This window comes from Prionailurus viverrinus, chromosome D2, assembly GCF_022837055.1.
Source record: "Prionailurus viverrinus isolate Anna chromosome D2, UM_Priviv_1.0, whole genome shotgun sequence".
Lineage (NCBI taxonomy): Eukaryota > Metazoa > Chordata > Mammalia > Carnivora > Felidae > Prionailurus > Prionailurus viverrinus.
In genome coordinates, this window is record NC_062571.1 from 53,101,810 (window position 1) to 53,114,512 (window position 12,703).

Consider the following 12,703-nt stretch of genomic DNA (forward strand, 5'->3'; position numbering starts at 1 on the left):
ATTAAAACATTTTTTAAAGTGCACAGTAGAGGGGCTCCCGGGTGGCTCAGTCAGTTGGGCGGCCAACTTTAGCTCAGGTCATGATCTCGCGGTTTGTGAGTTCTAGCCCCGCATCAGGCTCTGTGCTGACAGCTTGGAGCCTGGAGCCTGCTTCAGATTCTGTGTCTCCCTCTCTCTCTGCCCCTCCCCCATTCACGCTCTGTTTCTCTCAAAAAAATGAATAAATGTTAAAAAAAATTTTTTTAAGTGCACAGTAGATAACAAGCTTCAGTTAGCAGTTTCTAATTGTACACACTTCAATGGGGGTGGGGAGAAGTGAATGGTCTCATGGAGTTAAACTGTATTTGCCGTAATGAAAATCAGTGCCAACTTGTGTCAATTGGGAGAAAAAATAATGAATTGCAACCTAATTCCACAAGAAAAAAATTAGACTTCATGAGGTACTTTCTCTTTTTTTAAGTGTATTTGAGAGAGAATCCCAAGCACACTCCATCCCAGGGCTTGAACTCACAAACCTTGAGATCTTGACCTAAGCCGAAATCAAGAGTCGGATGCCCAAGTGACTGAGCCACCCAGGTGCCCCTAGACTTCAGGTATTCTTAAAAGCAAAATGGGGGGTGGGTGGCACCTGGGTGGCTCAGTCAGTTGAGCCTTCTCTTGATTTTTGGCTCAGGTCATGATTCCAGAGTTGTGGCATAGAACCCTACATCAGGCTCCCTGCTGAGCAAGGAGCCTGCTTGGGATTCTCTCCCTCTGCACCTCACCCCCACTTGCACACATGTGCACACACTCTCTCTAAGAAAAGCAAAATGGGAAACATTTTTTTCTAACTTTTTTAAAGTTTCATTTATTTTTGAGAGAAAGAGCACTTGTGAGTGGGGGAGGGGCAGAGAAGGGGAGAGAATTTCAAGGAGGCTCTAAGCTGTCAGCATAGAGCCTGATGTGGGGCTCAATCTCAGGGACCTGTAAGATCATGACCTGACCTGAAATCAAGAGTTGGATGCTTAACTTACTAAGCCACCCAGGCACCCCTGGAATATGTTTTAAAATTAACCGTCTCAATTGAATTTTTAATATAAACATCTCAGAGTTGAGACTTCTAGATTTCAAATATAATAAATATAACTCCACAGAAAAAAGAAAGTCATTCATACTTGAAACATGTAGGGCCAAATTTACTATATCACTATCCTAAAACAGTTTATCCTGATGTCTTTATCTCTTCCCCCTTTATTTTTTTAAGACTTAATAATCTTTCCCTCTTCACATAATCATTCTTTACCAGAAAGAGAAATTATTTTTCCCCTCCGTTGAAAATTGAATGAGACCATAGTGAAATTATTTGTATAATCCTTTAGTTTTCCAAGTTGAAGAGGTTTAGTGTTGTTGAAGTGGGGAAAACACTGAATTTCACATATTTCTGTGCTTACCCAAAGAATTATTAGGGTCTTCTAAAACAAAAGCAGCTTGAGGGTTGTCTTTTTGCACTCTGATTCATAAGAGAAGGTGAAGAATTATTGGAAAGATGGAGGGAATTACATAAAAGGAAAATTCAGAAAACAAGATTCTGCAGAAGAATATAAGGAAAAACCAAAAAGAAGAAACTCCAACTGGAAATCTATTGATTGTTTTGTCACCTTGGTATTTGAATGTAAAGTAGAGGTTCTATATTATAACATAGTAGGCTTATCTCATTAAGTGAGTGCTGCGGTGGAAGGGAGGCTGGGGTCTTAAAGATAACGTCATTATTTCTCTTTAATTTACAGAAGTTGCTGGGTGTGTTTTGCCACTGATGAAGATGATAGAACAGCTGAATGGGTGAGACCATGCAGGTGCAGAGGATCTACAAAATGGGTTCACCAGGCTTGTCTACAGCGTTGGGTAGATGAAAAACAAAGAGGAAACAGTACAGCCAGAGTGGCATGTCCTCAATGCAATGCTGAATACTTAATAGTTTTTCCAAAGTTGGGTAAGCAGATCATGAAAAACAACAAAGATATATGTGATGTTGTTTTTTAACTCTATGATCTCAGGTTTATTTAAAAGTGACCCATCTCTTTGCTTTTTTGTAAATTTCTCTATTCCCTTTCTGTTATCTCCTCTCTAAATGTTATTTTTTTGTTTTGCTAATAGTTTACATTATCCTTAATATATCCTCAAATCCACCCATTTGTCTGTGTATTAAATGTTTTTATTTTGGTTGAGTGGATAAAAAACTGGGACATCTGACTCTGTGGATAAAATCAAATAACAAAACTATAATAAAGAGCTGACCAGAAGAGCCTTATTCTTTGGAGACCATTGATGTATGAGAAAGAAAACAACAATGTGTTCTTTATAATACTTATCCTTAATTCTTCTATTAAGGAATAAAAGGGAAGTTAAAGACTTAATAGACAGTGTTAATCTCATTTTTGGATTCCAATTTATGTGGTTATCCTTCATGAAAACTACTTTCTTCTTTCTGCAACTTGGGCAGGGAAGTAATAACCAGAGATCTTTTAGAATAGGGCTAGCATTGAAAAAAGTAGAGCAGATGATTTAAAGGAAGCTGTAAGTAAGGCTGATATTTAGTTACCACATTCCATTACAGCCACATGATTATGGTGTCTCTGGTGTTTAGGTTATACCAGTTATTAAACATTTTTAATATCACCTTGGCTATAATAGGTATATGAAGGCAGTTCAGGTTCTGGGAAGGTCAGATGGAAAGAATGACTTTCAAGGGGAGTAGGGTTCAAGGAGAAATTGAAATAATTATTAGATTTGTTTTTCCTAGAGGCTATACATACTGAAGTAAGACCCTCTTTTAAAAAAAAATAAAAATAGGCAATGTAAATGCAGATAATGAAGTGCTTTTCTAATGTGAGAAGTTTAATAATAAGGGTAAACAAAATTTCCCTAGCATAATTCATAGGAAGAAATAATAGCTTCTTATAAATGGAAAGTAGTAGAGAAAGTAGTGTTTCTCAAACATTTAGAATTTGTGGACCACATGATGGGTCTTCAAATATACCATGGATTTTAAATAAAGACAAAAGAGTAAGTCACACATCTCCATTATACAGTTGACTCTTGAACACAGTCATTAGGGGTACTAACACTGTGCAGTCAAAAATTCACCTACAGCGTTTGATTTCCCTAAAACTTATCTACTCATAGCCTTGCTGCTAGCATAAACAGCCAATTCACATATATTTTATATGTTATATGTATTATATACTGTATTCTTACAATAAAGTAAGCTGGAGAAAAGCAAATGTTAAGAAAATTATGATAGAAAATACATTTATAGTACTGTACACTGAATTTATCCCCAAAAATCCACTTATAAGTGGAGCCATGCAGGTCAAACCTGTGTTAAGAGTCAACTAATAATATTAAAGCGTATTCTAAAGTAATTTAAACATCAGGAAAAGCAATTACTGCTGTATTCTTTCACCATACTGATACCTAGCTCACTAAAATAAAAGTTAAGCTTTCATATTTAACTTTTTTTTCCAACTTTTTAATTCTACTAATCTCACTTTTCAACTATAGGTTTTTGGGAATAGGAAGTATAGGATGATTCTGTTAGGTGTTTTAGATATTTATATTTGGATGGATACAAAAATTATTACAGGAATCCTCATCGAAAACTACATACAGTGTTAGGTGAGGCACTGAGTTGACAAATGAGTGGCACTCAGCAGTGACACTGAATATTTGGAAGGTGGCACTGGTAAATCTCTCCTTTTGGTTGTATTCATTTCTAAAAAGTTTTTAGGTCTAGTGTGATGATTGAATATGATTGTTAGGTATACCTAATACTAAGACATTGATTTTTTTCTGCCACAAGGAGAGAAAATGGCTAGATATTGGAAAGGTCAGACTTCTTTTGGTTGAGGCATTTGTATCATGATTTGCTCTTTATATACCTTAAGAATTTTGCCCTCAAATGACAAGTTCACACTATTCACTCTACTGTTGGCCATGGAAATCTGCCACTTGAGTAAACCACAGGTAATCGTAGAAATTATTTACTGACTATCATTTTCGTGAAAAAAAGTTTGTATACTTCATTTGAATAGTTTTTATTAGCATTCTTTTCTCTTGATGAGATAACATGCTAAAGATACCTGCTCAAGGGCTGCAGTTTGAATTATATTCATAGTTTGCCATGCAATTTTTTTCGTAACATTTTTTTTTTAATTTACATCCAAATTAGTTAGCATATAGTGCATCAGTGATTTCAGGAGTAGATTCCTTAGTGCTCCTTACGCATTTAGCCATGCAGTTTTTAACACTAACTCAAGAATAGGCAACTCACTGGCAAATGCCAGCTGTTGTCGATAAATGAAGCCATGTGTGAATTGGCTTTCAGGTGCCATACTGATCCCAGTATACCTTTTCAAGTCAAGGTTCAAAAATAATTGTTGGTTAAAAGAAAATCCCTTCTGTTTCATGTTTTCACTGATAATCAGTTAAAAGTTGCATATATTTCTTGATTTACATGGTGTATATGCCATGAGTTGATTCATATTCTGAACACTAGTGGTTTCTTCCAGCCATAAAACAAAATATTTAAGAATATACATCTGTAATAGTAATTGTTCTTCCTTACTGTGTACCAAACATAAATGTCCAGTAGTGTCATCTGATGATAGAATTTTGCCAGCAGATTGTTTTCTTTTAGCATATTCGTGATTAGTGTTTCACTAACCATTTATGCCTGTTTTTGTTAAAGTAAGTTGGAAGTTCCTTTGACTACAGTTTTATCTTTGTTTTCAGTGACAAAATTCATAATGCAGGCTTTGATCGCAGGCTGGAGTGGTTGAAAATTCTGTGAATACTTCAGTCGCTTCTCGTCCCTGTTTTATAATGTTTCAGTCCCTGTTTAATAATGTGTTACAGTACAATGGGAACAAGGAGGTCTTCTGTGCAAACTAATTCTAATTCACTGGCCACAGTCCATTCCAAGATCACATTATTTAAACTCTGATAGTATATCATTTATCATTTATGACATTCTGAGTTAAATGTATTTTTATCACTTTTGCTCTTCAGTGAACCTTTGAGGCATTGATTCTTTTTCTTAAATTTGAGATTTAACACATAATAATAACAAAATACATGTTTAACCAATGTGAACAGTTCTCATGATGTGAAGCTTTGTTAGCCAAAACAGTCTCCTCTTAAGTATCCTTGTAGAGTATGTGTGACCCTGGAAACATAACAGTTAAAGACTTAAAAGAATTTTCTTTAAAGTCCTTATCTTTTCAAATTTGGGAAATGTTTGGTGATCAAAATTTTTACTTTTTCATCAAATTGTCTGTAGACCAGTTGATAGAGTAATCGCCTGGGACTATACCCTGGTCTCCAAATAACACGTGAGAGACACTGACTAGACAAAGGAATACTAGAGAAAAAATGCAGAGGAAGAGGTGACAGTTAAAGTTCTGTGGGATGATCTTTGTATAACAGGTTTTATAAGTTTTATATGGATTTAGTCTCAATCTAGCTGGCTAGCGGCATCAGTGGTGGCCACAATGGAGGGGTGGTGGCAAGTGTGTGTTAATTACTGATAGGGAATATATTGTGTTTGGTTATGAAAACCTTAAAAGATCCATCAGACTCATTCCTCTCACGATTTGCCACCCATCTTATTGTTTCTTTCTCCTAGTGAGTTAGGCCGGTTGCATGTATGCAATTACTTAAAAACTGCTAGAAGTGTGGTCTGAGAACCAACAATATTGGAATCATCTGAGAGCTGTTAGGAATGAAGAACCTCGGCCCCTCCTCCCACCCATCCCCAGTTTGAATCAAAATCTGCATTTTTATGACATCATCAGATAAGTTATGTACATGTTAAATTTAAGAAACATTACTTTAAAACATGAAGGGAATACCAGCTGAAAAAAGGTTTGTCTTTTATTAAAGCATATCCATGAAGTTTAAGACCAGGTAGTATTCTTGTTTAGCCAAACAGAAGAGTTCAAAAGGCAGAGTTCTTGATTCCCAGGAGAGTACCAGAGACTTTCACATTAGATTCTTTTTCTTTCTTTCAACAACATTTTTATAGTTTTCAGTGTGCAGGTCTTTTGTTTTATAAAATTTATTCCTAAGTATTTCACTCTTTCTGATGCTATATTATATATATTGAATTATTTTATTTTCAGATTGGTTATTCAGATGTATCAAAATAGATTTTTGTATTTTAATCTCATGTCGTAAAACTATGCTGAACTCATTTAATGGTTCTGATCATTTTTAAGTGGATTGCTTTGCATTTTCTTTATACAGGATCATGTCATCTGTGAATAGAAAGAGTTGTACTTCTTCTTTTACAGTCTGTTTGCTTTTATTTTATTCTCTTGCCTAATTGCTCTGGCTGCAACCTCCAGTACTTCGTTTAGGACAGACATCCTTGTCTTGTTTTTAATCTTAGGAGAAAAACAGTCTTTTGCTCTTACGTATGTTATCTCTGAGCTTTTCATCTGGCTTTCATCAAATTGAGAATGTTTCTTCTTTTCCTTATTTGTGGAGTGGTTTTACCATGCAAGGGTAAATACTTTTTCTGAGTCTGTTGAGATGATTGTGTGTTCTTTTTCCTTTATTATTATGGTATAATACAGTGATTGATTTTCATATGTTAAACCAACTTTTCATTTGTGGACAAATTCCCAAATTCTTCTTGATTGTGGTGTTGAATACATTTTATTTCCTTATTTATTTTTAGTTTATTTTGAGAGAAAGAGAAAGCAAGTGGAGGAGGGGCAGACAGAGAGGGAAAGAGAAAATCCCAAGCAGACTCTGACATGAGACTCAGTCTCACAAACTGTGAGATCATGACCTGAGCAAAAATCAAGAGTTGGATGCTTAACTGTTTGAGCTACCCAGGCACCCCTAATACATTTTAGATATTGCTAAATTTTGTTTGCTAGTATTTTGTTAAGGATTTTTCTGTCTGTAGTCGTAATAGATATTTGTTGTGGTTTTCTTGTGATTGCTTTCACTGGTTTTGGTTTTGGGATAATCCAGGTCTCATAGAATGAGTTGGGATGTGATCCCTCCTCTTACTTTTTTTGGGAAGAGTTTGTGAATGATTGGTCATTAATTCAAATGTTTGGTGGCAGTGAAGCCATATATAGTCCTGGGCTTTTCTTTATAGGAAGTTTTTGGATTACTAGTTCAATCTTTTCACTTGTTACAAAGTGTTGTTCAGATTTTCTATTTTTTTATCGAGTCGGTTTCAGTAGTTGTGTCTTTCTGGGAATTTATGTCATCTAGATTATCTCATCTGTTGGCATGTGACTGTAGTATTCTTTTATAATCCTTTTTATTTCTGTAAGGTTAATATCAATGTCCCCTCTTTCGTTCATGATTTTAGTAATTTGAATCTTTTTCTTCTTTCTTGGTCAGTCTAGTGAAAGGTTTGTCAGTTTTGTTGATCTTTTTAAAGACCCAAATTTTGGCTTCATTGATTTTTCTCCATTTTTCCATTTTCTATCTCATGTGTTTCCACACTAGTCTTTATTATTTCTGTTTGGTTTGGGTTTAGTTAGCTTTTCTTTCCTAGTTTCTTAAATTTTTTTTCCAGTGTTTATTTATTTTTGAGAGACAAAGTGTGAGCTGGGGAGAGGCAGAGAGAGAGAGAGAGAGAGAGGGAGAGAGAGAGAGAGAGAGAGAGAGAGACAGAATCTGAAGCAGGCTCCACGCTCTGAGTTTTCAGCACAAAGCCTGACATAGGGCTTCAACTTAGGAACCATGAGATCATGACCTGAGCCAAAGTCGAATGCTTAACCAACTGAGCCACCCAGGTGCTCCTCTCTTCTAGTTTCTTAAAGTAAGTTAGGTTATTGGTTTAAGTTTTTGGTTTTTTAGTAGACTTAATTTTTTAGAGCAGTTTTAAGTTCACAGCAAAATTGAGAGGAAGGTACAGAGATAGCCTTATATTCCTTGCCTCTTCATATGCATAGCCTTCTCCATTATCAACATCCTTCACCAAAGTGATACATCTGTCACAGTTGGTGATACTTCATTATATTATTGACACTTTATTATCACCCAAAGTCCATAGTTTACATTAGGATTTGCTTGATGGTTGTATATTCTTCCAAATGTATAATGACATATATCCAACATCATAGTATAATACATAATATTTTTATTCCCCTGAAAATCCCCTGTGCTCCACATATTCATCTCTCCCTCCTTCCTATCCGCTGGGAACCACAGATCTTTGTACTACCTCCATATTTTTACCTTTTTCAGAACGCCATATAAATGTAATCATATGGGATGCATTTAGATTAGCGTTTTTAGATTGGCTTCTTTCACTTAGTAATATATATAAAATGTCTCCGTGTCTTTCATGGCATGATAGTTCATTTCTTTTTTTTTTTTTTTTTTTTTTTTTTTTTTTTTTAATTTTTTTTTTTTTCAACGTTTATTTATTTTTGGGACAGAGAGAGACAGAGCATGAACGGGGGAGGGGCAGAGAGAGAGGGAGACACAGAATCGGAAACAGGCTCCAGGCTCTGAGCCATCAGCCCAGAGCCCGACGCGGGGCTCGAACTCACGGACCGCGAGATCGTGACCTGGCTGAAGTCGGACGCTTAACCGACTGCGCCACCCAGGCGCCCCAAGTTCATTTCTTTTTAGCACTGAATTATATTCCATTGTGTGGATGTACACAGTTTATTTATCCATTCATCTACTGAAGGACATCTTGCTTTCTTCCAGGTTTTGCATTTAAAAATAAAGCTACAGTAGGGGCACGTGGGTGGCTCAGTCGGTTAAGCATCTGACTTCAGCTGAGGTTATGATCTCATGGTTGTGGGTTCAAGCCCTGTATCAGGCTTTGTGCTGACAGCCCAGAGCCTGCTTTGGATTCTCTGTCTTCCTCTCTCTGCCCTTCCCACCCGTGCTCTGTCTCTCAAAAATAAATAACAGTTGACATCTATGTACAGGTTTTTGTGTGGACACAGGTTTTCAGTCGATTTAGGTAAATACCAAGGAGCATGTTTGCTGGATCATGTGGTAGGAATATGCTTAGTTTTGTAAGAAACCCAAACTGCCTTTCAGAGTGGCTGAAATTTTGCATTTTTACCAGCAATGAGTTCCTGTTGCTCTGTATCCTTGTCAGCATTTGGTGTTGTCAATGTTTAGGATGTTAGCCATACTAATAGATGTTTAGTGGTATCTCATTGTTTCAATTTGCAATTCCCTAATGATACATAGAACATCTATTCATGTACTTATTTACAATCTTATATCTTTGGTGAAGTGTCTGTTAAATATTTTGATCTTTTTAAAATCAGATTCTTTTGTTCTATTGATTTTTAAGTGTTTGTATATTGTGGACAAAAGTCCTTTATCAAGTTATGTCTTCAGATATTTTTTCTCCGTCTGTAGCTTGTCTTCCCGTTCTCTTGATCTTTCTTCTTTTTTAATGTGGTCATTTACAGCTATAAATTTCCGTCTAAGGACTGCTTAGCTTTCTTCTTTGACTCACTGATTATTTAGGAGTGTGTTGTTTTAAGTTTCACATACCTATAAACTTGCCAGTGTCCTTCTGCTATTGACTTCTAATTTTATTCTATTTTGATACAAAACCATACTTTGATTTCTGTCCTTTTAAATACATTAAGGTTTGTTTTATGCCCTGACATGATTTATTCTGGCAAATGTTCCATGTACACTTGAAAAGAATGAGTATTCTGTTATTAGGTATAGTGTTCTGTAAATATCTCGTTTGGTTCATAGTATTTTCAAATATTCTCTATTTCCTTGTTGATCTTTTACCTATCCTTCATTGAAAGTGGGATATTGGGGCTCCTGGGTGGCTCAGTCGGTTGGGCGTCTGACTTCAGCTCAGGTCATAATCTCACAGTTCATAATTCGAGCCCCGCATCGGGCTCTGTGCTGACAGTTCAGAGCCTGGAACCTGCTTCTGATTCTGTGTCTCCCTCTCTCTGTGCCCCTCCCCCACTCACACTCTGTCTCTCAAAAATGAAGATTAAAAAAAATTTTTTTTTTCTTTTAAAAGAAAGTGGGATATTGAAGTCTCCGACTATTGTTGAATTGTCTGTTTCTCCAGTTCTGTCCGTTTTGCTTTATTTATTTTAGGCTTTATTGTTAGATGTATGTATGTTCCAAATTGTGCTGTCTTACTGATGGATTGTCCTTTTTACCGTTATAAAATTTCCTTTTTTGTTTCTAATAATTTTTGTCTTAAAGTTGATCTTAACTGATGTTAGTGTTGCCACCTTTGCTATTTTATGTCTTAATATATTATTGGTATATACTTAGATTACTTTTTTTTTTTTTTTCCCCTAAGGCTCCATGCCCAACATGGGGCTTGAAGTCAGGACCCTGAGATTATGTTCTACCAACTGAGCCAGACAGGCACCCCCTTAGATTCCTCAAGTTAAATTTTTATTAGTTTTGTTCTTCTTTATTGTTACTCTCAAGTAAACATTAATTCAAACTTCTGTATAGAGTTGAAGATAACAGTCACCCTCAAAAAGTAGTTAGCAAATATTAAGTGAAGTGTAAAACTTAGGGAAAGATATTCACTACGGATGATGAAGGATGACTCCTGGGAGAAACCTTTCTTAGAGAACCTACCAAATAAAATTTATTTTGTAATGTTACTTTATTAATAATAATAATAATAATAATAGTGATATCAATAGCTGTCATTTGCTAACAGGCTCCTACTATTTGCCAGACACTTTGTTGTCACTTTGCCTATGCTCTTTTATTTAAACTTCTCAAAAGCTCTCTGCACAGTTAGGTAAGAACAAATTGAGCAAATTTATTTAATAGAATCCCGTGGGCTTCTAGCAAGTAAGTGAAGGAGCCAAGATTTTAAACTGCTGAATTTCTTGTTACTGTCACTCAGTGAGTCAGCTACCAGGTCACATATGAATAAGAAGTAGTTTCAGGTACTGTAAGAAGGAATAGGGATGGTGTGAATTTGAATTTACTTGAGATACTGCTAATAAATTATTTTTATTATTTTCAGTGATTTGATGCTATTAGAATTGAAGGAGAAACATGACCAAGAAGCAAAATGATGGCTAGATGCTTGCACCAAAAGATCTATTCTCTTTTTTCTTTGTGTCCACATTTACCCTGCTGGACACGGCAAAAGATAGCAAATGTGTGAAAGAAAAGATGCCCCAACGAGAGTATCTCTTAGTATTTTCTTTTGTCTCTTTTAAATGTTTCAGTTTACTTTATATATTTTCCCTCTAGATAATACATTCTCATGGACCAAATTCAAAAGAGTAGGGTGTGCAATGAAAGTCTTTTTACCACGTTCACCAGCCAAAATGCTGGTAAGTTTCTTACTCAGAGGCAACCATTGTTAGAAGTCTCAAGTGTTTCTCTTTTTTTCCTTCTTCTCTCTCCCTCACCTCACCCCACCCTTGAAAAGCTATAAATATTAGGATAGAGTTAAAAGAATAAACAAGAGATAGGAAAATACCCAAGGATCAGCAACTGTGTGAAACTATTTCCACTCCTAGGCCTGAAAGTGCAGGGAAGGGAAGCTATTAACAGAACTTGACAAGAGCTTTAGCAGAAGCTGTTTAACAGGATCTGTGGTCTTAGAGAAAGAAATACAAACTGCCTAGAGTGAGGGAAGCACTTTTACCACCCTCTGATTTTCTCGCCATTCCACTTACTGTTCAGACACATCAGAAGCTAGAGGGCAAGGTTGCCTGGAAGATGCAGTTTGGCGAATTGTGCGCAAAGCAGGGTGGAGAAAGATGAGTAAATATGAAGAGGCAAACACAATATTGAGCACAATTAGATTATATGTCAAAATATTCTAGACAAATACACTATACATTATGTTCTGTATTTTTTTTCTTAGCAATATATGGAAGATGCCACTTTATATTAGTGTATAAAGAGCTTTTTCTTTCTTTACAGTTATATAATATTCCATTGCAGATGTGTGATTATTTATATAAACAGTCTCCCATTGATGGGCATAAAGGCTGTTTCTAATCTTTTACTACTACAAACAGTGCTGTCATAAACAACTGTGAAATAATTTTATGCACACATGCAAATATATCTAAAATAAATGACTAGAGTAGAATTGCTGGGTCAGAGAGTACATGCATTTATAACATTAATAGATATCACCAAATTGGCTTTTGTAGAGATTATACCTATTTAATCTTCCCAACAGTGTATTGGTGTGCCTGCTTTTCCATTGCCTTTGCCAGCATGCTGCTATCAATATACAGAACTAATTATATCTGCTGCCTTAACATTGATCAAAGCTCAGCAGACTGTTCACTCAGGTATTTTTTTCTCTTTTATTATAAAATATTTTGTTGAAAAAGATTATATCATAACTACATATGAGAAATAAAGACTAATAAACCATCACTTGTTCACCTACTCCTCAGGTTTAGAAATAAAATATCCTTGTGAGTTCAACACTTTATCATTAAGTAATGACTATTTTATCTACAATAATGCTTTTTTTTGTCTTACACTTGTGTGTAATACAGACATGATAATATAGAATAGACATAGCTACACCATCTTTTTTTTAAATTAACTTTTAGGACAGTTTCTGATTTATAGAAAAATTATAAAAATAGTAGAGTTCCCATACATCCCACATCCAGTTTCCTCTATTATTAACGTCTTATTGTGGTACATTCGTTATAATTAACCAATATTGCTACATTGT

General features: G+C 35.5%; 1 protein-coding gene across 1 annotated transcript in view; it reads left to right on the forward strand.

The window, feature by feature from the left end:
- Positions 1–12,703, forward strand: part of MARCHF5 (membrane associated ring-CH-type finger 5) — a 58,083-nt gene that overhangs the window by 17,837 nt on the left and 27,543 nt on the right. The window contains exon 2 of the mRNA XM_047825355.1: positions 1,767–1,969. Within this exon, the coding sequence (XP_047681311.1) occupies positions 1,767–1,969 (203 nt within the window). The remainder of the gene's footprint in view (positions 1–1,766; positions 1,970–12,703) is intronic.